General features: G+C 43.0%; 1 protein-coding gene across 2 annotated transcripts in view; it reads left to right on the top strand.

Moving 5' to 3' along the window:
* The window catches only part of ANOS1 (anosmin 1), a 420,145-nt gene that overhangs the window by 277,473 nt on the left and 115,528 nt on the right, over window positions 1–27,144 (top strand). For both annotated transcript variants that reach the window (XM_085622286.1, XM_085622285.1), the window contains exons 5-6: window positions 9,607–9,791; window positions 18,517–18,646. In XM_085622286.1, the coding sequence (XP_085478412.1) occupies window positions 9,607–9,791; window positions 18,517–18,646 (315 nt within the window). The remainder of the gene's footprint in view (window positions 1–9,606; window positions 9,792–18,516; window positions 18,647–27,144) is intronic.

Here is a 27,144-nt window from a genome sequence, read left to right as displayed (position 1 = left end):
AATTTAAATCCATTCTATGCAGATTTAATTTACGTGGATAGTCTGATAAACAGGCATGAGTCTGCTGGCCACCTTAGATATTGGACACCTGATCGTAGTAGATGAGACGGTCTTCGTTAAGATCGCCTTCCTCAGTTTCCAAACCTTCGATGGTTCTGAATCCTGAAAGGCAGCCGGGTGGCTCCGCATATACCTGCAATTTTCTTGGGATTTCCATGGCAATGATCTTACTGGAAAATTGAATATTTGAAATTAGCCTGTAGGTGTCTGGGACCTTAATATAATCTGTTGCTTTTGCCATGAGTAGTGTGGCTGTCATCTGATTTAAGTTTTCAGACACTATCCACTCCATCCTGGGCTGTGATGTCAGTGGGGAGATTCTCAAATTGCCTTTGATGTAGCAGGCGGTGCAGGACATCAGTTGAAATTTTGAGACTTTGCTCTTGTTCTCCAGTTTGCTCACCGCCTCTATTTTCAGGGGTGCAAAGGTGGATCATTGATGGGTGGAGAGACTGGAGGGTAAGGGCATTGTTCAGGATTGCCACGCTTTCTCGAGTTTCATTATTCTGCATTCAAAGGATTCTGGGCAAAATAGTTGGAGAAAGATGTTAAACGTTTCCGTTCCTTAATCAAATGCCTTGTTTCTGTGCTTGGTACGGTATGCCTTTTTATTATTTTATCCTCTTTTCTACTCGGTAAAATCCTTAGCTACATATATAGTTTATATCTGATCTTATTTCCGACCTTCCAAGAGCATGAAAATTGGCATTTCAGATTTCTTCCTTTCCTTTTGATGTTGCTGGTCTCTGCATGAAAGCATTTGGTATATGCAGTGCTTTAAATGGGAAAAAAATAAGTGCAGGTACTCATTAAAATAGGTGTGGCAAGTGGGCGGGTCTAGGGGCGGGGCTTACGGCAAGATATGATCATACATAATGACCTCTGTACCAGGTGCAGCACATATCAAAACACACAAGAAATGCGTTAATGTAAATAAAACAGATAAACTCATTACACATAATGAAAGCCACAATGGCACTTTCACCCCAATGGTCGCTGCGCACCTGATTGACAGTGCAGGGTCTGTCAAGAGACCCTGGCCTGTTAATCACAGCCCAACGCAAGCCCTTTCAAGCCCCTGCCGTTTGGGGACATTCAAATGGGTGCTGCTGGAATCTTCACCAGCAACTCGGCTCTGTTAATTTTATGCTCCTCGGAAGCAGAGTGGAATCTGCCCTGCACTGGAGGAGAAACCTAAGCTGCGGCTGTGGTGCCGTAGATCAGGGTACCGGTACTCTCCCTGGCTACAGAGAAGTGCCGGTACTGACGGCAAAAATATTCGGAAGTGCCGGTACTCGGTACCGGTGAGTACCGGCCCATTTAAAGCACTGGGTATACGCCATAAGCGCTTATTTTCGTCCTTTCTTTCTGAATCTGAATGGGTGAATATGTCCAGTATTCTTTCCTGCATACTTCGTCTTTGGAGGGACGGTCGATTTAAGATGACTGCAGTGATGGAGCGTGGGAAAGTACGGAGGTCGCAGTTTTCCTAGCAAGCAATCATCACATTTCTAACCGGGCACAGGGGAGCACTGGAGAGTCAGATGGGGCCAAGAGAAAAAGGTTATTCCTTTGCCTTACTGATTTGTCTTTTTTCTTAAGTTTAAGCAAAACAAATATAAGCACAACAGACCAGACCTAGCTGGTCATCAATACAAATCTTTAGCCATTCCTCCTACAGAACAGAACACAATGCTTTTAATTAATTGGACACAAACCACAGCTTTCGTTATTCGGGGCCAGAGGCAAATACATACTCTCAGTTTATTTGCAAAGCAGACCCAGTGTGCTTACATCAGTGCATTTTATAAGTCGCATGTCTAATGAGCATGAACACCACAAAGCACAGACTAATGACTGTCTGTCTGCCTGTCTGTCCGTTCGTCTGTCTGCGTATTTATCTGTCCATCTATCTATCTATCTATCTATCTATCTATCTATCTATCTATCTATCTATCTATCTATCTATCTATCTATCTATCTATCTATCTATCTATCTATCTATCAAAAATAGACAAAATAAACCGCCAACGTGCCTCCAAAGACACTTCTTTAAAGTGTTTCAATTGCATTTCTGCCATAGATGTTGATGTTCCCACAGAACATGTCCAACTTAAGCCAGAAGTCCATAAAATAGCCTCTCTCATTTGAGTAAAAAACCTCCATTCGCGATGCCAGACCGCAGCTGTCATAAAGGATTTCCTGCAATGGCGTCAAACCTATAAAACAATACACTTTGAATTTTTCAGACGAAAAGAGGGGTTTTCAGAAGACTCATTTGTTTGAGAGGGATGAAAGACCCTGGGCCTGTCCATAACACAAAACACATTGTCTACTGCTTGGGCTCCGCACATCTGGATATGAAATTGATGGTGCCGGTTGAGCGAAGGTAAACTCGGATGCACTTGCTCCATGTACCAAGCCTTTGTGCTCCTCAGATCCATCTGCTCACAATTACGTCCACCGCAGAGCTTGAGTTACTTCCAATCAAGTGAGTCCTGCGGGCCGGTAATGCGCAGCAGCTGGGACATATCCGAACATGCAAATTGTTGGATCATTGCACATCATAATTAAGGGTTGGGGGGGGGTACATATTCCGAAACTGGAATTGACAGAGTTCAAAGTGCTCATTATTTTCGATTAGGGTGCCTCTCTCTTGAGAGATTGCTAAACACCGTGCCCTGGGAAGCTGGAGGTTGCGGAGCATGTTTACCTGACCAAGTGAGGATAGTCCATTCCCACATCGGCAGAGTTGCAGCATGCATTCCCCAGTTTTGATATTATTAGTGTCACAATGTGCTACACACTGCACGTTTTTATTTTTTTTAAATTGTTATATGTATTGTTTTTACTAGTGCGAAGTAGTATTGAACGATGCTCGTTCTTTCATCAAGGTTCTGGGAATCGTCGTCAAGTCGTTTGTTGATCCTAAGAAGTACACATATGAGCAAGATAGCCTAAGTATTAGAGTGACTTTGGCTTGTGTAATAATGACACCAAGGCAAGTGTACCAAGGACAAACAGGTTTATTTGACTTCCAGCTCCCTGGAGAATAACTGTCCAACCTCCACTGAATACTTGAACATACACATTCCATCCTAGAACACTCTGTCATAGTAGATGACACAGAGCTGCTAATAACCATAGAGTACAGCATAGTACAACATCTCCTTTTTTACCACAATTTGAGATGCATGGCATTAATATTATGGAACACTGTTAGACCTGGTACCATTGGCATGAGTCTCCCTTCCATTTTTTCTGATTGCCTACTCTGTTTTTGATATGTTTTGCTGGTTTAGATGCTTTGGGCACTGGGCCACTGCTATTCAGTGCACAGTGCAAGTGCTCCCTATGTTAAATGGATGTATTGATTAGCGACTCCATGATTGGGTTATTTGATTTACTTGTCAGACCCTACTGCAGTGCACCATGTGTGCCCAGGGCTTGTAAATCAAATGCTGCTGGTGGTCTTGCAGCACTGGTTGTGCCACCCACAGAAGCAGCTTGTAAAGTGTGTCTCAGGTCTGCCATTGCAGAGCCTATGTGCAGTCTGTTACTGCCATGCTGACTGGCCAAGTGCACCCACTTACCAGTCCCTAAAACTTCCCTTTTCTTCATATCAGACACCCCTCTGGTAGGCCCAAGAGTAGGGTGCATTGTAAGTATAAGGTAGGACATGCCCTGGTGTGTGTGGCATGTCCTAATAGTGAATTACAGCCATTTTCGTTATACACTATTGCAAGGCTACCTGTTTCCCATAGGCTAGAATGGGCAGTTTATTACATCTTGTAATCCTAACTGACTCAGGGAACATGGTAGAAATTCAAATTTAGTATGCCTGAACTCAGAATGATAAAATATATATTTTAGTAAAGTTGGTTTTAACATTCTGTGTTTGAAAATACCACTTTTAGAAAGTAGGTATTTTCTTGCTTAACTGTCCAAGCCTGCCTCTGCTAGGTTGTGCATTGTGTGTCTGGTTCTGAGAGTGACAGGGGCTTGGGGATTCCAGGGGAGAGGGTGAGCCAACACAGGGCTGAATAGGAAGATCTGCATGTAGATTGGTGGGAGGAGTTGCACCTGGGACCTGAATAGAGCTGTGCCTTCCCTCCACAATGCTGGCTCCACCTCCTATGGTGTGTTTGATGTCTCTGCCCTGCACTCTGAAAGGAAAGAATGTGTGCTAAAGGACTGACCAGAACTGGCTTGGACTAGGCAAAGGCCTCTCTGCCTTCAGAGAACAAAGAGAAAAGTAGTATAAATATGGGGACCCAAACCCCAAGACTTTGGATCACTTCTGGAACAAGAAGAAGAAACCTCTTCCAAGAAGAAGAACCAAAGGAAGCTGTAGGAGTTGGACTGCCCCCCTGCCAGTGTGCTGTGTTGTTGGGTTGGCCTGCAGTGGTGTCTTCATTGCCGAGGAGAAGGAACTTTTACAGAACTTTCATCATCTTGCTGAATATTTCTCCAAGGGCTTGAACTTGTGCTTGCCTCCTGCTGAAGTCTCAGGGACAACAGACTTCACCTCCAGCTCCCCTCTGAATTTCCTTGCTGGGAATTTTATCTGCAGAAGCCTGCGTGTCGCTGGGAGCTGGAAGCGCGACGCACCGAGAAGAAGCGTGTCGCCGCAGCAGCTGTAGTCATCGCATCGCCGGAGCAGCGCGCCACCGCCGCATCTCCCAGAAGCGTGCCTTCGTCGCAGCTGTCTGCTTTCGCATCACTGGAATAGTGCGTCGCAACCGTGAGGGTCACCGTCGCACCGCCTGTCGTAGCTCCAAAGTACAGACTCGCCGCAAGGCTGCCAGGGCGTGTTGCATCGTCTCAACGTCGTCGCATCAAGGGCGCCATCTTATCGCATCGCACTGGATTGTCGCATCGCATCGAAGCATCATCTTGCCGCATCGCAACCGGGCTGCAGCACGAGAACGTACGCGTCCCCTCCTCTCCAGTAAGAAACAAGACGCATCCCCTACTCTGCGCAAGCATTGAGGCGCAACGCATCGTCTCCCCCGAAGCAAGGAACCGACGCATCTCAAAAGCTGCAAGCCTTTTGTTTATTTTGCGTTACACATCCAGGTACTTTTGTGAGAACTGTGTCGCATTTACCATAAACTTGAACTAAGTTAACTCTACCATCTTTAAGTCAATTTTGAGTACAGTATTGTGGATTTTTGTCGTTTTTCGGTCTTGTGTTAAGTCTATATAAAGAATACTTATTTTTATAAAACCTGTGTGGTGTCCATATGTAGTGTTTTCACTGTATTACTGTATGTGTTCACAAATGCTGAACACACTGCCTCTGAGGTAAGCCTGTCTGCTCGTGCCAAGCTACCAAGGGGGTGAGCAGGGGTTATCCAGTAGTGTAATCCCCTTTCCCTGACTTAGAAGCAAGGGTCCCTATTTGGTCAAAGGTACCTACCTCTGCCAACTAGAGATCCCCAGTTCTAAGAAAAACAGAATGCTTTGGATCAATACACTAATGCGTCATCCTATTTAACAACAGTTTGTTTAACCCAAAGAAGTTAAAGAGGTCAGATTGAGACCATTTTGGGTTGCATCAGTATCGGGGTAAAAAATGTTGTGCATACAAACTATTGTACACTGAATATCGACTTACAAAATATCACAAGGTAAGTATATGAAGGTAAATGTAGATAAACTAGTCTTAACTCCACCTCTGCATCCTCTTTCAGTATAGATGTTTATCACCAAAGTGCATGGATGTGGTATAGTTTAGTATAGTACATCTATAATGTATATGCCTACATTGTCAATATTTTGGTATTCAGCTACATTATATTTGTAACGCTGTATTTAAAATGCAATATCCTAATAAAATACCCCATTTTGTCCTCAATCAGAGCATGAACCAGATCTCATAGCAAAGGCTGTATGTGCAAACCCCTTTCCTCATTACTTTTAATTTGTGAAAAAAAATTGTCTAAAAATCCAAGTCTAATGATGAAAAAGTAGCCCCGGTCCCAAATAATGACTAGCAGAGTCCACTTCCGGCAACCAGCTGCACAAGCAAACCACTGATTGTAGCAGACCGAGCACACTGTGGTATCACAGTTGGGGCTCTGTGGTGATTAGAATTTAAATTTGTACTCCTGTCTATTGCTTATGTTACTATCTTAAGCACCACCAAAAATGCTACTGAGTGAGAAGCAGTGGAAGAGTATGCCTGTTTTCACTCACAAAGTTGAGGGCTGGTCCCCATTATTCTCATATCTGATAGACATCTAGCCACAGATTACTTACCTTTGAATTTACTAGGCATCAGATTGAATCCCTAAGATTTTTCTTCAAGTAATACCCCTGCGTGCCAGTAGGTGGCATCGGTCGATGTGCCATAGTGAAGTCCATGTCACCTATAGAGGCACCACATCGGCGCGCTGATGTCGGTTCTTTTCTTTCTGCACCAGTTAAGCAGTGATCCATGAAGAGGGCTACCTTCTCACTTTTTAACAGGCTTTTTTTGACTTTTGATGATCCCTATTTGGTGTGTAGGCTTTTTCCATCAGGTTTAGGAAGACTTCTGGGTTCAAACCGTGCAGTGCCTGTCACCTCCCCATGTTGGTGACAGACCTGCACCTGGTTTGCTTATGGTGCCTGGAGTGCTACCGCAATTTAAAGCTGTGCTCTGACTGTTGGGCCATGGCTTTGAAGGCTTTGAGGGAGCAGTCCCTAGAGCTACTTGCGGCCCGGCAGTCTCCCTGCATCACGTTACCCCTAGGATGTCTCGTTCACAGTCCCGGTCGCGAGAAAGGGCCAGGTGCTGCTCCAAAAGTCCGAAGTTCTCTTCGTCCACCTCCAAATTATCGGACACTTAGGTAAGAGGCACAAGAAGTCACAGCTTGCTTCGACTTCTCCCCATCCCTCAGCCAACGTGACAGAGGAGTCTTGGCATTCTAGGCCTTTTTCTTCCCGCCTCCCTTATTTTCTAGTAGCCGGAGGGACCCCCGCCCAACTCTGAGAAATCTGCGAGGCCATGCACCTCATTTTTGGGATGCCTGACCCTCCGGACTCACCTTCAGTCCCCAGGGAGTCAGAAGAGGCTCCACTGGGTTCCATGCCAGCGGCTCCGGTTCAACACTGATGTACCCTATGATTCTGGGACTGGATGTGGTCTAGCACCGGTTAAGCCATTGCGGCCTTCCTTGGTGCCAGCCCTGGCATCAATGCTCCTGGTGCCGCTGGTGCCTCCCCGGCAGCACCAGGCTCGTTCTGATGCCCGATGACCCAGAGCCAGTACCGCATCGACTGGCGTTGATACTGGCGCCGATAGAAACTCCGGGTCCTAGGTCATTTCCTGAGCCCTATTTTGAGTGGCTAGGAGTGGGAGAAGATTGGGAGGGGTCGCTGGATACTTTCGAAGACTGGCCTTCTCAAGAAATGGACTGGTATGAGGAACTGGGTGAGGCCAGTGGACTAGACACCTCTCCAGATTCTGGCATGCTTTCTCCTACTACCATGTAGTGTCTTTTGCTATGGTGGTGCGAATGGGCGGCTGAGGTCCTGGACCTTCAGCTCCCTTTCATGGTGGTCCAGACTGATACCTTGACGGAGTGCTGCAGCCTGGTGGCTCATCTTTGGAACCCTTGCTGCCCTTTAATGAGGCCCTTACAGATGTCCTCCTGGGAACTTGGAACAAGCCCAGCACAGGTGCTCCTGTGAATAGGACAGTTGCCTGCCACAACCACCTTGCTCTCTGCGACCCAAGATTCCTCTCAACCCATCCTACTCCAGAAAGCTTTGTGGTCCAAGCCTCTACCTTCCATGGCACCTTCCCTTTTGCTCCTCCGGGCAGGGAATCCAAGAGGATCGATAGTTGGGGTAAGAAGGTCCACCAGTCGTGCATTGCAGTCGGTGAACACTGCATGCTTATTGGGCCATTATACCCACTCCCTGTGGGAAACGTTTGCACAAGTGCTGCCACAAACGTGCAGTATATTGTACAAAAAAGTGTATTGACCCTCTTTCTGCTTCCCTTTCTGATATTTTGCTTTTCATTTTTACCCTTGCCCAGTGGGGCTCTGGTCTGGGCACTCTGAAAGGGTACCTTTCAGCCCGATGTGCCTTTCTGAGACTGCCAGACCAACCTTGCTTATTTAAATACCTCATTGTTCATAGGTTCCTCAAGGTACTTGTACATATTATCTCAATTTACCCTTTCATTATGTCTCAGTGGGACCTTCATTTGGTTCTCACATTCCTAATGTGCTCTCCATTTGAACCTCTGCACAATTGTCCCCTCGGCTACTTACCATTAAAACAGTATTTTTAGTGGCAATCACATCATCCAGGAGGATGAGCGAATTTCAGACTTTGTCATCCAAGTCTCCTTACCTGACAATATTCCCTGAGAATTTGGTGCTTCGCACAAGGGCCTCTTTCCTTCCGAAAGGGGTAACACAATTCCATGTAGGGCAATCTCTCGTCTTGCCCACTTTCTATGCTCCTCCACATCCCACTAAGGAAGAGGAGCCTCTCCACTGTCTGGATCCAAGAATAGTGTTCTTGTTCTACCTTGAACGCACTAAAGAATTCCAGGAGGACAACCAACTCTTTGTGGGTTATTCTGGGGCAAAGAAAGGTTGTGTGGTGCAGGAGAGGACTATCTTACGATGGGTCGTCCTCTGCATCAAGATTTGCTAAGCCCTGACAAAGAAACAGCCTCCTATAGGCTGAGGAGCTCATTGCACCAGAGCTAAGGCTGGTTCCACAGTATTGCAATGTGGCGTTCCAGTCCTCGACATTTGTCAGGCAGCAACGTTGGTATCAATGGACGCGTTTACCAAGCATTACTGCCCGATGATCAAGTCCACAGGGAAGGCCTCTTTGGCCGTTCTGTCTGGCAGAACCTTCTGGTCTAAACATGTCCATAGTCCCTCCTCTATGGACGGTATTGCTTGGGTATATATTCAAAGATAAAGAATCTTCAGCTAGATGTCTCTAGCAGATTGACAAGTTACTTACCTTCAGTAACGCCTTATTTGGTAGAGACACGGTCTAGCCGCAGATTACTTACCGACCCACTCATCCTCCCTGCAGACAGGTTTCTAAGGTCATGGCTGATCCCTTTCTGGACCCTAGTTGTTGATACACACCAATGTCAGTGCACTTTATGGAAAGTCATGAAAAGTAACTGACATCAGTGTGCCAAGGTGGTATCTATATAAGTGACGTGGATCTCCCTACGGTGCTGATTAAATCTTGTGGAGCCGACCAATGCCACCTACTAGCGCACAGGGGTATTGCTCGCAGAAAATACATCTGGATCCAGTCTGACGCCTGAGATATTCAAAGATAAGGAATCTGCTGCTAGATCATGTCTCTACCAGACAAGGCATTACTGTAGGTAAGTAACATGTCCGTCAGGTGCTGTAGAGAAACTGCAGACTTGACAAAATGTTCAGAGCTCTTTTACTTAATATGTCCCTTTTATGATGCTATTGCAATGAACATTTGATACCTGGACGACATAGTGAACAGGTCCAGCTAGTCACAGTACTGACGTTCTTCTTTTGCATTGTATTTCAGGCGTTCCATTGAAACCCAGGAAAGAGCTCAGTTTTACTGAACTGCAGAATGGGGGGCTGGAGGTTAGATGGTCCTCCAAGTTCAACATCTCAGTGGAGCCCGTGATCTACGTCGTGCAGAAGAGATGGAATTATGGCATTCACCCCAGTGAAGATGACGCAACCAGCTGGCAAACCTTGACACAGGTTAGCCTTCCACATACACCCTACACTTAAATGCTTTTATACATTTTGAAACTACCTTTTACATCTTCCTTGAACTGGTAGACATTTTGAAACTGCCACGTACATCTTCCTTGCACTGTTGGACATTTTGAAACTACCTCTTCCAATAAAACTACCTCTTGTATCATCCTTGCCATGTTATACATATTGAAACAACCTCATATCTTCCTTGCACTCAGATATTTTAAAACTACCTTTTACACTTTCCTTACGATGTTAAATGTTTAAAAACTCCCTCATATTTTCCACCCACCGTCAGATATTTCGAAACTACCTCTTATATTTCCCTTGCTCTTTTTGTTTGACAAGGAGCTTTTTAAATAACATTAGTGACAAATTGGATGAAGAGGCAATCTTGATAAGCATAACACATCAGTTTTCTAAATCTCAAAAATTCTGAACTAGTAATATTGTTGGTGGAAGTGAGCTTTTCCTGTTAATGTGAAAGGGGGGCTTTATGAAAGCATTATGAACAGACTTGAAAAGTGGACTTTTCCTGCTCTGTGAAAGTAGAAGAACAAACCCGCCTTCTTGCCACTTATCAAGACACCAAAACAAATAAAGTCTTGGTTACTGCAATTAGACTAATACGGTGCCGTCATTGTATATGCTGGATCATACCATGGTTTATTTTCCTTTCACTAAGCCTAGACGTGGAATTACATAGAATGTGAGGCTTCTGTTATGACTGCAGTTAGAACCCAGTAGAGTATTTGGTAGCTATGTAGGAAAGGCATAAGGTCTTACAAGTAGGAAAGTTTGCAGAAAGGCAGTTCACAAATAGGCAGATGGGACTCAAACTTTACAGAACAAACACATATCCATTGCTCAGCCTCCACTGATGACCATGTTCATGGCACAGTTCTCAAAAGGAGACACATAAACAATTATTGTGTCTACATAAAAAAGCAATAGTATAAATAAGAATGGGCCAGATGTATCAAGCAGTTTTTCTGTTGCAAACTTCAAATTGGAGTGCTTGTGACTGAAAACCCACTTTTAGCAGTGTACTAAATCCATTTTAGAAGTCTACGTTTTTACTGACTCCTAAAATGGGTCTAGAAAAGGATAAGGAATTGCTTTTGGGAAGAGGCATGTTGTAGGCGTCCTTTCCAAATAGAGATTCATATCCATATGTATCAGTGGTTTAGGACCAAAATAGTGGACGTAAACCATTGAAAAGATACTGACCGCCATGTTGCAGTAGTAATCTATTTGCAAAAGGGAAGGGTCGCTCCCCCTTTGTGAATATTAAAAAAAATTGTCCACAGGACTCTCAAACAAACAAAAAATATAAACTTTTCGTTTTGAACACAGCCCTGTTTCCTTTAAGGAAAACCAGCTGCATTTGTTTAAAAAAAAATGTACTTTATTGAAATGCGATCACAGTACTGGTGGTCTGCTGACCCTAGCAGGCCACCATGCCTGTGATGACACCCAATCATGGTGAGTCGCATTTGCGACCTACCTCATTCATATTTATGAGGTTGTCCGAATTCTGACCCCACCTCCCCCACAATTCGGATTTGTAAGAACTGACTTATTAGTACATAGGTCAGTGCTTGAAAACATTTACTGTTCACAAAACTTCTGGCCGCAGCTTCTGACCACTATTTTGCGACTTGATTCTTGTACATCTGGTCTCATAAGTTTGCGTTTTGATTTTCCTCTAGTTGAGATACCTTTGTGACCTCTCTGTCAGTTTCTGTTGACATGGTGGCTGAATACAATAGAAAGCTGACATCAGATGTGGTCTGTAGGTCACAAGTTCAAATCCTGGCTACTCCACCTCTGATGTCCATCTTCCCAGGCTTGCAAATTGAGTACTTTAAAGTGGCTACTAGTAGTATCTGCTATTAATAGTGATTAGGAAACACAGCTGGGATGTTTAGTGCTACATAAAAATACTTTCCAATATATGCCAGTTAGTGTGTCTCCTCCAGTTATCTTCTGGTCCCTCATTTCTATCTTTGATGTTCCCCTCAGAACTTTGAGAAAGCCTTCTGGTAGAGTAGCACCAAACAAATCATATAAATACGCTCATAACTTAACCTTAACTGCTTACTGTGCTTCCGTAATTTCCTGTTTGTGCCAATTGTTATTCAATAAGCTAAAAGGACAAGAACTAGCGGCGGACTCCAAATGCCGCACTTCTTTGTTGTGTTCCCATATAGTATGAATAATAATGTGATTATATTGGGTGTGCACCAAAATGCTCCTGCATCCGCCGTTAAAGGACACAGACTGCCAAGCTGATAGACAAAATTCGAAAATGATTGGAGCAGTGCACTACCAAATGTTCAATTGAGGTCACACCAAGTGGTCAATGTCCTTTCCATAGAAATAGTCTTTATTGTAGTTATCCAACCAAAAAATGAAGAACGTCTCAGCCAACGCGTTTCGTTCAAAGAATTGAACTTCGTCAGGGCATACTTAAAAGTGAGTCTTAGTCCCACAGTAGGTCCACTATCTGTATCGTAGGTAGTCCGTCTCTAAACGACGCCTAAAACTTTGACGTGGTATTTCCATGTAATTTCATAATATATGGCATGTCTGGTGTACACGTGAATGCCTCCTTGATAAGGGCACAGCAATGAATTCACGAGCCTGCGACCGTCCGCGCTCTTTCCTCAAACCGCCTATTCAATAAGCTGGTTCTAATGTGTGATTTACTGACTTGCACCAAAGAATTTTATAACAGATTATTGACTAGTATCGTACTTTCAAAATGCATTAGCTGACGTATAGTGGTCTCCTGTGATAGGTTTAAAAGGCTGTTAAAAAACATGAAAGCCATTAGGTTAAAGTTTTTTTTAAAACATCGGTGTACAGTTACTTAACATAGGTTCAATCCTTAATTTGCATCAGAATGAGTGCAGGGGCACCGATGCTGCCAGTGCTACTAAGTACCAGGGGTGTGTTATACAAAGGCTACCTGCTCTTAATTCCACGTCATACCTTCTTCCACTACCCTGCACTTGTCTGTTTTCCTCACTCTTGCAAGTTATTTTTTATCCTTGTTTGCTCCCTTTGTTGCTGTGATTTATCTTCCTTTATGTCCTTGTTCTGCCATTCTCTCTCTTGGTGTGGGCCAGAGCCTGATGATGAAAAATTAGTCCTGGTGCCCACTACCCAGGGCCGTAGAGAGCACCGTATGTTTCCCCAGTGGGCCGCCAAGGTGGGGGCCGGTTTTGGACCCCTGGGGGGGGCATTTTTGTTAGCGAGGGCTTGTTTTGCAGCATATCGGCTCCCTGTAACAAAAGCAGCTGCAGTGTTTTCCATGCACACCCTCCAACCCCCCACCACCCTGCGGCCAGTCAGACTCAATTGCCAGGGCTGGTTTGCGTTCCCAGTCCGGCCCTGCCACCAACTGCAGCCACATTCACAAATTAAGAAATGGATCGGTATTGCAGTTATTGCGCTCCCATTTCCTGACATTCTAAAGAAAGGAGCTGTTTTTAGATGAATGCATCATGTCTAGAAAATGAGTCTCAGAATACTATAAGGGATATAGGGTGTACTTTGCGTGGGATGAACAAGGTGGAGACTCTAAATAAGTGTGACCAAGAAACATAAATAGGAATCATTCAAGAGTCGTGCCCTATGTAAATAAGGGTATGGCCTAAAATATGTGAATAAGAATCATGTGCTTGACACAGCATGCCTCCTGACTAGTATTTGGGAGACTCTCCCTGAGTTGTGTTATTGCATCGAGACATATCACACAAAAAAAGAACATGTGCTTTAAACTAGCCAGACCTATCAGCTTTGCCAATGTTTGTTAGCAGTATCAGATAAATGAGTAACAACAATGATGTAACTGTGAAAATTTTGAATTCAAAATGTTTGAATTCCGAAAATATGAGACTGCAGATTTAACATTATAAAAGTTTGAGGAAAGGATAGCACTATTTGGAATGTCTTAATCACTCCTGTTTTCCACTTCACAACTCTTTCCTTTGCAACCCCTCTCTATTAGAAACATAGACCCTTTTCCTCCCCATGATGACGATTAGAACAGTGAGTCGGTGCTGTTCTTAGAGCCATGCTTACTTTCAGTAGGTTCCACTCCTTACCCTAGTCACACAACAGTAAGTAGTGGAATGTTTAGGATAAATGTTGGGGCAGGACATGCACTCTGTAATGCTTCCAGAGTCAAAGAATGTTGGATGGCACATATACCACCATTTTCATTTTGATGCATCACCGTTCATGGGTTTAAGCTCCCATACCCCGCTTAAAAATTGTTCTGTACGCTGTCATGGTATTGTTAACAATCTGATTCAGTTCGGACTTCTTTCAGTGTCAGGCAGAAACAGATATTTCCACTGATCTGTTTCACCTTAAATCCTTCTCTTTCATGAGTGTGAAATTAAGCGGTTCCATCCTGAAGAGCACAACATGATGCTTTAAAGATCTCTGTTGAAAGCCAGTGTAGCAGTGTGATGTCTACAACTAGTGTTCCCAAGACTGTACTTCAGCACTAGGCCCAACATTCCTTGTATGCAGAAGTCCGTCTGACAAGTTTCACAGGGTGCAGAGATGGTGTGCTGGGATTGAAAACAGGTCTGAAAAGGGGTAATAGGGTGACCCAATGAACCACCCTAGCAGGAGAGACTCCGAGGTAACATAAGGATAACTCAGTGGTGAGGTATCCTACAAGAGCAAAACTTCAGCTTACAAAACCATTGACTCTCTAGTGATCATTGCATGTCGGTGATGGCATTTTTGGAGTTTGATTATACATTCGAGGAGACTTTTTAGTCATGTGGCTCATTCTTTGTTGACTAGGCGAGGAAGTGAGGAGGGGTGAGAGTAGGATCACTACCCGCATGAAAAATGGAAGCGAAGTCTTACAAGACTTGGTCAAGGATAGAATTTGGAGAAAAAAGGGAGTTTCGAGTTTGTGTTTATAGAACCTAAGTGTAAATTGGAGGAAAGTGTTTGGAATGTTTGTCCAGTAAAAAAATAAAAGCATAATTCTGTTAAAAGGGATGTTATGGAAGCATTTTCCCCTTTTGTGTATAAGATGCCACCCATGCGCAATACCACAATCAAATTGGAGCCCTTTGACGAATTCTCCAGTAGTACAGATAAGTACATTTGACTGGTGGATTTAGTTGGTTATATGATGATCATGTAGACATTTGCCTGATTTTAGGGGCTGTATAAAAAACACAGGAACTACTGGAAGAGGCAGCCGTTTGGTTCCAGTACTTTAACAGGTGCTGAAGGTGCTATCAAATCCCTTGAATTTGAAACTGTTGCACCTACGAAAAGTACCTATGGAAAGTGAGCACGTAAAAGAATATAGTTTTGTGTTCTGCCCATGGCCTGCTTGAGATAGGTGATGTGCAAAAGACTCTTACACTTCCCAACAAGACTCAGTCGAATGTATTCTTGCCCTGAATTAATTTCTCCTTAAAAACGCCTACTCAGCATGGGAGCAATCTACTTTCGTAAAAATCACATTAAAAGGAAATCTATTGGAATTGAGGATGGCCACCATTTGCTGTGCTTTTGGCTTTTCTTGAACACTTGCTGAACGCACTGTTATCCGGCTCAAATGTGGAATTAACATCTTTGAAAGGTATGTTCTTGTCTGCCTGAAAGCAATTTCAAAGCACTGAAAGAGCGCATATTTCTGATGTATGATAGAAAGCAGGCTAGTTTGAATTGGTAATGTTCCTTTACATTGTTATTGTAAGAAACTGTGATTTTTAATCTAGAGGAGGAGGAGTAGCAGAGAGGCAATGGGGCTGATTCACAAAAGTATTTGAGTACGGGAAGTAGTACTAAAGAGGTATTCTTTTAAGTACTCTTATGTCTTCTTGAATTGGCCATTAACATGCAACCCTGTATTAGTAATGTGCAAAGATGGCACACTCCTTTCTATCTATACTAATTGTATGTGAATATTCCCTGAATGCTCTCAATCTATTAACAATTTAATTTTTGCACCAATACACATAGGTATGTAAGAATTTGTAGAAGAGTACTACAGGAGTTCTATTATAACTACTCGAAAATGTCCTGCAGTATCTACGAACACACAAACCAAATACCACGAGCCAACAATAACAAGTAACACTTGTCTGACCACTAACCTTGGGTTCCGGAGCAGTGTGCTGCCTGGCGTAAAGCACTTCAGAGGTATTAAGCGCTATATAAATGCAATTACAATACAGTGTAGTACTGTATTCTTTCTCGTAACAATGTTACAAACAAAGGTCTCACACAGGCACAGAACTGGTAGATTATTCTGTAGGAATGTGGCAGGTTAAATGTATCTCTGCATTCTTTTGTTTCTTATTCCTATGAAAAGTTCTGTTATTTTGAGGGAGTAACTTTGCTTTGTATAAAACTAAAGAGAACTGAGGCAGCTGTATGGAAACTGGCAGCATTGTTTTTCCTATGGGTGAGTCTGCACCCAAACATTTAAAGCACATGTAATCCATGAGCCACTTTCCCAAAAATAACAGATACCAGCAGGCTGCTGAGAAGATTCGTGGAAGAAGTATCTACAATAATGTTTGTATAGTTAACTTTATGCTGAACAGAGAAACAGAAAAGATTAAACCAGCAAGAGTGGCTACATTTTCATGTTTCCTACATGTAAGATGTTCCACAGTGAAGGCTCAACCACATTTTGTGGCCTATGAAAGTGGGAACGTTGAAAAAGAGTTTGATTTACAGATTACCGTTGAAGTTTTTTTTTTTTTTTTTTTAGAAAAAAGTACATATTTCATTGATCAAATACGCCACATTGCATAGGTTTATGAAGCGGAACTAAGAAAAGGCAAACAGTAAAATGAAACTAATATAGGGTTTAGCGGTACAAGCATTTGGGCGTTTATAATAGGTCTGTCTCCTGCATTTTGAATACATTGGGAAACTAGGGCCAAAAGGTATTTCGACAGTGGCCAATGCAAAGAGTTTGTGTAATGAAATCATGAACAATTTGGAGCTGGTACTATCGACTTACACCCAGCTGGTGTAAAGCAAAGAATGAATTCTCAGTTCCTTCATTGGAATAAAAATGAGGCAATGGCTGACAGCTGAGGGCTGACTGATACCATTCTATCAGAATTATAACTCAACCTTCTTATTGCTTCTATTGGCCTTCCGGAAATGTCATGCCCTTGAAAGCAGACTGCCTGAATCCACATATTCTTATTGACGCCCACAAATTCTAATTTTTGTCTGAGTCCACTTTGAGCTACCGTCCCACCGTTTAATTGCTAACATGTAAGAATGACATTTTTGCATCTGTCCGCACATCGCTATCCAAATTCACTATGATGTGACTTTAGTCTGTATGTGCGTAAATGGTGTCGCTGCTCCACAGCTACACTTGATGGAAAAGAGGCTCCACTGAAACTTTTGAACAGTGAGGATTAAGAAGAGCTCAGCAAGATAAATGACACAGCAATTGATTTCAAAATAACAAAAACAATTCAAAATCCTACCACCTACCCCAATATCCAGGAGGTAACTCCGATAACTAGAGGGCGGATAGTGTCAAATGCTGCTACGCATAACGTACTACACTAAATTTTGAAGGAATTCACCCCAAGCATGAACATATTGACGACAACCTCTAAAAAAGTATTATAAAACTAGCCCCACAAGTGCCATAGGAACATAAAAAGACAGTGATATCACAATGAAAGCATCATAAACTATTGGAGGTAAACAAATTAAATAAAATGTGGCCTACAATGTTTCAGTATGTTGATTGCATCGTGTATGGATCCTCTCCAAATTTCTCTGAGGTTTTCACTCTGCCTTTACTCCGAGTAAGTAACCGCTGATACGCTAACAAAATATCTCCACCTGGAGGGTTCCTGATAATGGTTCTGTACTTTCTCACTACTTTAAATAAAAGTGATTTTCAGGAAGGAGCTCAGCACATTATGGCCTTCAAATTTAGGGAGATCTTTGTGAATCTGTGCTAAAACCTATCAGTGCTTTCAAACTAAAGCAACTGTTACAACCTGAGTTTGTACGTCTTCTTTCTTTATGGATAAAGTTAATCTTCTTGTAAGGCATTGTACACCTTTATAATAAAGCTCGGGTGTGGTACGGAAGGCCTGAAACCAACTTCAAGCATTGTCTTAACACCATGTTGCACATCAGCAGGCCCCAACATATAAACCAACTGCCTTGATCGCACAATCAGTGATTCTGCATGTTCGAGTCCTGCATCCACTAAGTCATGAAGGGCAGTTCCCATTTACATCATTACACAAGATCGAAACTTTCCGATTTACCACACATTTCACTCCAGTGTTTTTCTACTAAGATAGTAATGCTTTCTGGATTTTAGTTAGAATTTTACATTGTGTGTTTTTAATTTTAAAAAATCGGCGTAAATCTTAATTATTGAAACACACCGTGTTTAAAACTGGTTTTATAGGGACGGTGTGTTTTGACTGTGCGTACGTTACACATTTTAATAATTTGTAATGAATCGAGCAATAACATGTTATTGTTAGTATTAATGTTATTGTCCTTATAATAATAATTATTGTTGCTGTGCTGTTGTAAGATTTTAGACTTGAAAGACATTCTGTGCCTAGCGGTAAGCTGAAACCATCATGGCCAGCTAAACAGACGTGTCTGCTCTTCACGCATTTTGTAACCTAAACATAATGTACATATCGCGTGGTCCTTTTCCCTGCAGAGCACAGACGAGAGGGTGCAGGTGCCTGACGTCAGAGCCAGCAGGTGGTACCAGTTCCGGGTGGCTGCTGTTAATGTGCACGGAACGAGGGGCTTTACAGCGCCGAGTAAACACTTCCGCTCCTCAAAAGGTGGGTGTTCTTTTCCCTATAACTGACAATCATCTCGCACTCGGTCGCACATGGCTCGCAGCTTGATCCCGTGAATATTTAATAGATACAGGTTTCCAGCAGTTAGCCTCGCGCATCGGGGGAGGGCCCTGGCTGCGTTTGAAGTCTGCCCGCCCCACTTATAGGTTAAAGATGCGCCAATTATTTTACATGCACGTGCCCTGGGCCTCCAGGAAGCTGCTCGCAATTGGCCCGAACGCACGTGGGGCCTGGCTTTTTAATGCCTTTCTTTCACCTCACAGAAGAAGTGCAAACATGCACACACTACCACACACATGCACTTTCACGCTAGCGCAAACACAAACTCAAACAGCAATCACTTTTAGTTTGCAAAGTAAAACTGCTTTGGGTGCTATCGTGTGATTTACACAGTTCAAAGCCATGTGCCAAAAAATGTTAATGAATATTTTTACATTACAGGAATACAAACACACATGTGTGTATGCATGTGCAACTGTTTACATTTATTTTGAGATAAATGTCCATGCAGATTCAATTCATACCACTAGCATAACACAGTTTGGGCCACAGTCATAGATCAAAAAGCACTTCAATATTAATCATAGATTATTTTTTTCACTCCCTATAAATGTTAATGTAGATGCTTCCTATCAGAGCCATAGTTTTGCCGTCTGGCATATTTTCAGAAGAATGAAGCACTACACAAAAGCATTTACAATATAGTATAATATACACAAGGTAAAATTTAACATTTTTGTTAAATCATCTCCTTCATTTGCTTTTAGTATTTCACACTAAGGGCCCGATTACCACGGTGGACGGACCTCAGTCTGTCGTCCACCATCGTTTTGTTTTTGGGACTGCCCACCTACAAGACGGCCCCACAGGGCTAATTAGGATGCAACCGCCACCATGGTGATCGCATTGCCCATGTTTTGTATTACGGCGGGTGCTGGGCTCTGCAGAACCCGCAGCAGTACAAAACAAACACCCCACACATATCCCTGCACTATGTTGCAGGCACTATGCGGTGCCTGCCACATAGTGCAGGGAATGGTGCCCCCCAGGTCCTGTGTCTTTGGGCCATGAGGTAAGGCCCCAATGTCACTTTCCGCCAGCCTTTTCATGGCGGGTTCACCACCATGAAAGGGCCGGCGGGAAAGAACATTGTAATGCCTGCCATGGTGCCTGGTAGTCATCGCCACCATTGTAGGCATTACTCAGCCTCCGATGGACCGATAGGCTCCTTGAGTCCGTGGCGGTCGGTCTTTCCCACCGCCACACAGCCGTCCACCATCCAAATGTGGCGGACGGTAAAGTTGGTTAAGATGGTGGGGAGACCACCATTGACAGCCTGTCCGTGGCGGTCTCCCCGCTATTGTAATCAGGCCCCAAGTGTGTTTGTGGTGGCTTTTTGGGGGTCTTCCACAATTTGGGATGTCCCATTTCGCTTTCTTGGGTTGTGTCACAATTTGAAGATAATATATCGGATCACCTTTAGAATAATCAATAGTGCTGCACATAATTACATTATCTTAAATGTCTCTTTCTGGGCTCAATCCTTTCCTCGCAGGTGCTAAACAGACTATGATATAATTTAGAGTCCTTGACTGTGAGAAAATTAATATTTACAAAATGTATATTTTAGGCTTTTACATGTTATATTGATTATTTTAAATGTGGTTTAATGCTATCCTGAGGCTTCTTGAAATTGATGGTAGGCATCAAATGTCAGGGTAAAGAAAGATCAGTATTGAGGAAAGGAGTAGACCGGGCAGGGGTGAATGAAGGGACACGCTGATTGAGTGGTCTTCCAAAAATTGTTACAGGACACCATGACTGAGGTATTTCTTCCAGGCTGGCCAACATACAGCGTAAGTTATATTTTTGGAAAATTTGGTAGTTAATCTATTCCAAGTTCAAATATTTTGATGATAAGAAGGAGAAAACTATTTGTGGGGTTGAGGTCCAAGGGTGCCGTATATGGGTGTATGTGTGTGTTTGGGATTGGAACAAGGCACCTGGTACAGTTGTGTATTTTTGGTAGTTAAGAGGATGATATATCAGGTATTGAGTGTGCTATTGTGTGTGCTTGGAGGCATGGGTCAAGGGGCCGACCACGGATGTGTGCTTGGAATTTGACAGAATGCCAGCTGTAGGCTTTCCTTTGAGGGTAGGGGCGTGGCAACAGGTGGGGGTGTATGTATTTAGGGGACCAGGCAGGACATCAGGAATGGGTAGGGCTAGATGATGACTCCATATATTTAGGATTACTCTTTTTCCAGTCCTGAGCTTGTGCATACAAAACATTCATTTTTTGTGGTTATAGTCTTGCTTGACTTCTGTTCATCCAAGTGGACCAATGTACCTGATAACTATTATAGCCTTATAGCCCGCCGTAGCGGGCTATACCGGCTATTAAAGGCCCGCTGCAGCGTTAAAGGCCCGAGCCAAAGGCGAGGGACTTTAACAAAAGCAGCGGGACTTTAATAGCGGTATAGCCCTGCTACGAAGGGCTATAAGGCTATTAGAACATTCTGCCACTAGAGGGCAGAATGTTCTAATAAATTAAACAAAGGCTTCTCGAAGCTCGAGGGGATTTAAATCCCCTCGAGCTTCGAGAGGCTTTTGTAAAACATTGGAAGGTTGCTCTGCGGGCCTTTACCGGCCCGTAGAGGCATGGAGCACTCCATTGTCTACAATGGAGTGCTCCACATTCCAATGTTCTAATAACTGTTATATTAAAGACCAGGGATGGATTATTGGTGTCCCGGTCACCCAAGCTATGGGCAAAGAGTGGTGCATATAAAAATGTTTTGTCAAACATTGTAAAATTCCAAGACACCTGGGCAAATCAAGCTCCGGAGTTGAGTGCTCAAGCCTGTATTGATCTCTCTCCATGTTTCTCATGGTTGAAGCTAGATTTTAGAATCAAATTTACTTTGCCAGATGATGCAAAGACGTTTACATTTTATCTCCTGTGTGTCTCTGATTGCCAGGGAAGGCGTTTTAGGGCCGCAGAAATTTGTTCGGGTCCTGGGCTTTACTTTGAATGTTCACTAACTTTGCAGTCACTGTCTTGTGGACTCTGACATAAGCACGGTTACAGTAATCGAGTCTCAATGCCACTAAAGCCCTACTTAGTTGAATAGGGTGAAATGAAAGCTGGTATTTAGTTGCTTTTTTGTGTCATAGTTCTACTCTGTGTGTAAGTTGATCCGTACTGAGCTGAAACATTTAGTTGGGCCAAGTGTGGAGTTGTGCCCACACCAGGGTATTAGAGTGGGCTTGGGGAAAGGGTACTGGATTAGAAAAATAACTGGTGTGTTTGGTTTATTATAAAAGGTTGTTGCAATGATCATTAAAATGTTATTCCAAACAAAAATAAAAACCCTGCTATGTATGGCTGAGGTAGAGAGCCTCTGGTGTGAATAACTGGATTCAAATGCAGGCACCTACCAACAGTTAACAGAAACTGTTACGCATCTATAATTCTATCTCATTAAGGACTACCGATTAATTGGCGTATTTTCTTGTATTGTTGCACTGTTCAATCACTTTCATCTCTTATTATCATGTGCCTTGAACTGAATCTATCCTTTACAATCTTTTATCTTTTAGGTAGTGCAGTTATTTATAGGATGCGAATCTAGCGCTCAGAGGTAGCAAGCAATTTAAATAGTGCAAGTTATGTTCTGAAGCATGCATGGGCGACCTTTGTATAACTTCAGGGAAGCTGATTTATTTATTTATTTTGTAGTTTTACATAGGTCTAGCTAGACCGGGGGTATAAGGGCGCTTTACAAGATGTGATCATAGGTTAATTCGAGATACTGTTTGTAAATACAGAAACACATACTCACAAAAACGGGTGGGAGAGAGTGAGGCAAGAATGCTGTTGAATTTCCTTCTGAAAGTCATGAGGGAGAAAGTCCTGCCACGAATGAAAGGGATATAACCCCTGTACTGCATTTGTTTTCAAGATCCTATCTTGATAGATTGATTAATAATTCCATATTTAAAATACCACTGTCATCCTGAATTAAGCTCTTTCCTTCTTCTGTAATCTATCCACCTTTGTTTCCCTCAAAAGCTAAGTAATCTCGCATGTGCAGCTTTTTGAAGGGGTCGCTCTCAAACTCGCTCCCGGGGGCATGGTGATCCTTTCAAAACACCTGAATGAATAAATATGTAAATTAGGCCGTGGAGTCCTTAAAAAAAAAAAACAAGAAAAAAAAAAAAAAAATAAGAGGTTGACAATTTTGTAATATTTTGCATTATAGTGAAAACTCTGATTTTTTTTTCTGTTTAGACTTTTATATTTACCACAGTTTTTTTTTCAAATATATTTTGACTTCACCCTGTCTTGTGAAAGAATAACACTATCAGTTCTAGGTCCTCGGCTGCCCCTTTAGTTAACATGCTGCTCATTAGCTTTGTTGGTTAACGTTCTCATAAAATGCAACAGTAAATTGAAACATACGCCCGCAATAGGGTTTTGAAATCTGCGGCAGAGTAAACTAAACATTTGGCATACCACAAGAGAAGGAAAAAAAAATACAGGCGTCAGTCTAGAGGTCGGACTGACCAGAAAACATAATGATTTAAGGGAAGACAATGCGCATTCCACCGCAGTGCGGTCTGACAGGGGAATGGAGCCACCGAGTCGAAGGATGCCGGATATGTTTGAGTCTTTAAAGGACAGGTTCGTCTATGCCTGAGGTAACAGGTGCACCGCGTGCCGCAGCGCGCGCGGGAGCTGCTGTACAAACAGCTCCACACACGGATGAACACACACGCAGTTGCTTCTTGGGTCAGAAGACCAGTTAAAGCTAAGATGGCTTTTCCCATTTCGACTTCTATTATGTTGTGAGCATGCCTCTGTAAAGGGGTATCCAAGGCCACAACACGCAGTAATTTTAATTATGTATGTATGACTTGAAAAATAATAAACAACTGCTCTGAGACCTTAACATGGTATTTTAAGATTAGTGGAATGGCCATACCGAAGTTGGCCTCTCTGCTGAATTACCAGTTATGTGCAGAACTTCAATTAGAATTCTCATTTTAATTGGTGGTTTCTAATAGTAATCATTGTTTCTGATATGGAGACCAGCGTCTTGTTGTCAAGGGGCATTCAGGCAACACTTTTTTCACAGATGGTCAAACTATCCCAGCCTAGTCAAGCTTGTTGATTCGAATTTAAGCACTTTGAATTATGTGTCAATCCAGTTTCAAATTCTGCGGTAGGGTTGGCTGAATTCTGTAGCATGGAAATGGAGAATTACGTGGTATGCACAGTAGTGGGTCCCTTGCTTACTGTGCCAGTGGATTCAAGCTAACCAGGCTGATGAGGGGTAATACCCCGAAACCGGTCCCAGGATGCTTGTTTCCGGTCCAGGGAGGACCTGGATTGGCAGTTCAGTCTGGACTGTTCCCATGAGGAACACAGTCAAGACTGATTTGCATATGGCTGGGTCCAAACTGGTGTAGCATGGTGAGCAAAAGAACAATGGATTCAACCCAGATCTGTGACTGGGGGTGAGTGGTTGAAAGGTTTCAGCACTCCGTCCATCATCTTGTTGTGTTTCCTTTATATTTACAGCAGCGTAGGGATTATGGCCACATTTGATTGTGTTGTATTACTTATCCTTTAATTATTAAATATTTTGTTATTTTTTGTGTTTTCTTTAATATACATCTCACCATGTGTCCTGGACTGGTATGAAACTGTTCATTTGTGAAGTGCTTTGCCACCCACTGGTTTATGCTCATGAGTTATAAACAATTGATATACAAATAAATACATCTTCCCCTGCTTGAGCATAGTAAGCCCCACAGCCAACTGAGCATTTAGGTGGCATGTTCTCTGGGGATAACCAACTCCAATTCCAGTTGGATGATTGTGAAAGGACTAGACATCCTCAAGAGTGGCTTCCTTCTATTTTGTGTAACTGTCTCCTTTCTGCCCATCACATTTTTATTTCTCTAAATTGCCCTATATCCGCTGGGTATGCCAGCCAGATATGGTCCTGTGCTCATGTACTCAGCATGGACCCTACTGATGAGGGCCAACATGCCTGAACTAATCTTGGGGTTGCTTGATTTTCTGTCTACAGATGAGTTGGCCTGGCGGTAAGGGTTGGGCTGTTCTACCGGATCAGGAACAAATTTGATTTGCACAAGGTTGGTCTCTGTGTAGACTGAGATGTTGGTGGACAATGGTGGACTGGAATGCAGCCCTGGCGAATTTCCAGGGGCTGCGATTAACTCTAGCATTCCACCCTTCACTTTTTTAGTTTTCTAATTCAAACTGGGGTCCCAGAGGCAAGCAGGTGGAGCACTGTTGGGGAATACACTTTAATATTTAGTGGGACAGAAGCCTTTCTACAATGTTGAATTGAAATGGTTTAAAGCTCATATCCCCAGCATATGAGCATCCCATCCACCCCAAAAGAGCTCTCCTTATGTTCTATTGCCCATCTCTGTCCCAAGAGAAGATAAGGATTAACCTTTAAAGTGAAGTATCATTGACAAAATGGGTTCATCTCTGCTTGATGTGACCGAAATCAATGACTTTTGTACGTCCCCCATCAACTTTTCAGCAATTCGTCAGAACCTTCAGAGCACATCGGACACCCATTAATGCTTAGTTCAACAATGAGCCATCACCACCAATGACATTTTTATGTGATTAATGTAAGAAAATGCAATAGTTGGTTCATCATTAGTAACAATTCTGAGACCATACATGCTCAAATGTACAATTTATACTTATCCTTCATTAAGCACCACCATAATTCTTACACATTTTCAAATAAAACGGAAAACTTTCCTAACCATCACAATTATTTTCCCGTCATTCTATTCTGGAAAGTATGAATAATCTAATTTCATCACAGCATTAATTTTGCATATAAAGGCCAACGGGAAAAATCTAGGTCCCATCTGAACAGCACTGCATTATTTCTACAGATTCGCAATACTCCTGTATTTTAGGGTAAAATATTTTCAGGTCTTCTAGAAAGGCAGTATGGTGTAGAAATAAATTCAGACCTTAACAGTAAATGCTTTCAAAAACACTGGGTAAAATCTAATAGGTTTTAAAGAGTTCCTTAAACTAAGACACATTTCCCAAAATAATTATTTGGATGGGTCAGCAAATTCTGGTTTGTGGCCATAAAAGAACTGCCTCAAGCTAAGACACTGGCTGCACGTTAAACAAGTGCGTGTGTCACAGTAAAACTAATTTGGATCTGTCCCAATGAAAACTTGGCTTGCATAACTCTTGTACCACAAAAAAAAACACCCACTTTAATCGCTGTGTTTACATATTTACTTTACATCAGACCGTTCATATCGTCCGCGAGCCAGAGACAGTCGTAGCAGATCTTCTGAAATAGGTATTAAAATACCTTCAGAATTGCTGCCATCATATCAACGGGGTCACATCATGTACTAGAGGACTTCCGTCATACATCCGGGTATTGCCACAAACATCACTGACTACTAACAATGTTGAGGATTTGCCAATTATATCAGGGCCCTGTGCAATATGCCAGAATGTAGTCAAAGGTATACGCAGGAAGCTGTGGGCGATGGGCACTATCCTGAGGTGCTTACGTTGGCAGGGATGCTACACAAAATGCTCCGGTGCCACCAAGTGTATCAGGAAACTATTCTAAGTCTCTGAGATAGTACAGAAAATGTCATGGTTCTGACATATCAACTTGTGCCAGTGACGCACGGTGTCCCAGGGCTGTCAGCCCATTAAAGCCAGCACGCTAGACCATTATGATGGTTCCTGCTCAATATGACTGCGCTCTCCTCAGGTTTCCACGTGGAGATGTGTTCATTTGGTTCAGTGCGGCATTGCTCCCCAATTTGCGAAAATGCTTCCCAGTAAGCCAGCTGGCCATGCTAGGTGTTGACCCAATAATGCACGGGTACTGAAAAATAGGACCGGAGCAGCTTAGTACTTGTTATGTTATGTTATGTTATAAAGAGCTTGTAGCACGCACAAATACTCTAGAGTGTCCTGGCGCGGGAGTTGATTGGGGGTGGAGCAAGCAAGAGCCATTTAGAAGAGCTGACTGAACAGATGCGTCTTTAAACGTTTTTTAAAAAGACGGAAGTCTTGAATGTGCTGTAGATCTGAGGGGAGAGCATTCCAGGCAACTGCTGTTTTTACAGAAAGAGACTGGCCCCTCCTAACGTGATCTACGAAATCGCGGAATAGTCATCCGACATAGAAAGGCAGACCGCAGGGATCGATTGGGCACATACAGAGCAAAACGCCTCCTGAGATACACAGGGCCTTGGCCATGGAGGGCCCTGTGCGAAAGGGTAAGGGCCTTAAATTGTACCCGCTGGGCTAAAGGCAGCCAGTGCAGATCCTGTAAATGCTGCCGAACACTAGATCTCCTAGAGATGTTGAACAGGAGTCTGGCTACGACATTCTGTATAGTTTGCCGTTTCTTCAGCAAATACCCAGGAAT

This window comes from Triturus cristatus, chromosome 8 (genome assembly GCF_964204655.1).
Source record: "Triturus cristatus chromosome 8, aTriCri1.1, whole genome shotgun sequence".
Classification (NCBI taxonomy): Eukaryota; Metazoa; Chordata; class Amphibia; order Caudata; family Salamandridae; genus Triturus; species Triturus cristatus.
The sequence above is the reverse complement of the archived record's forward strand: the minus strand, read 5'-3'. Positions and strand labels throughout refer to the sequence as shown.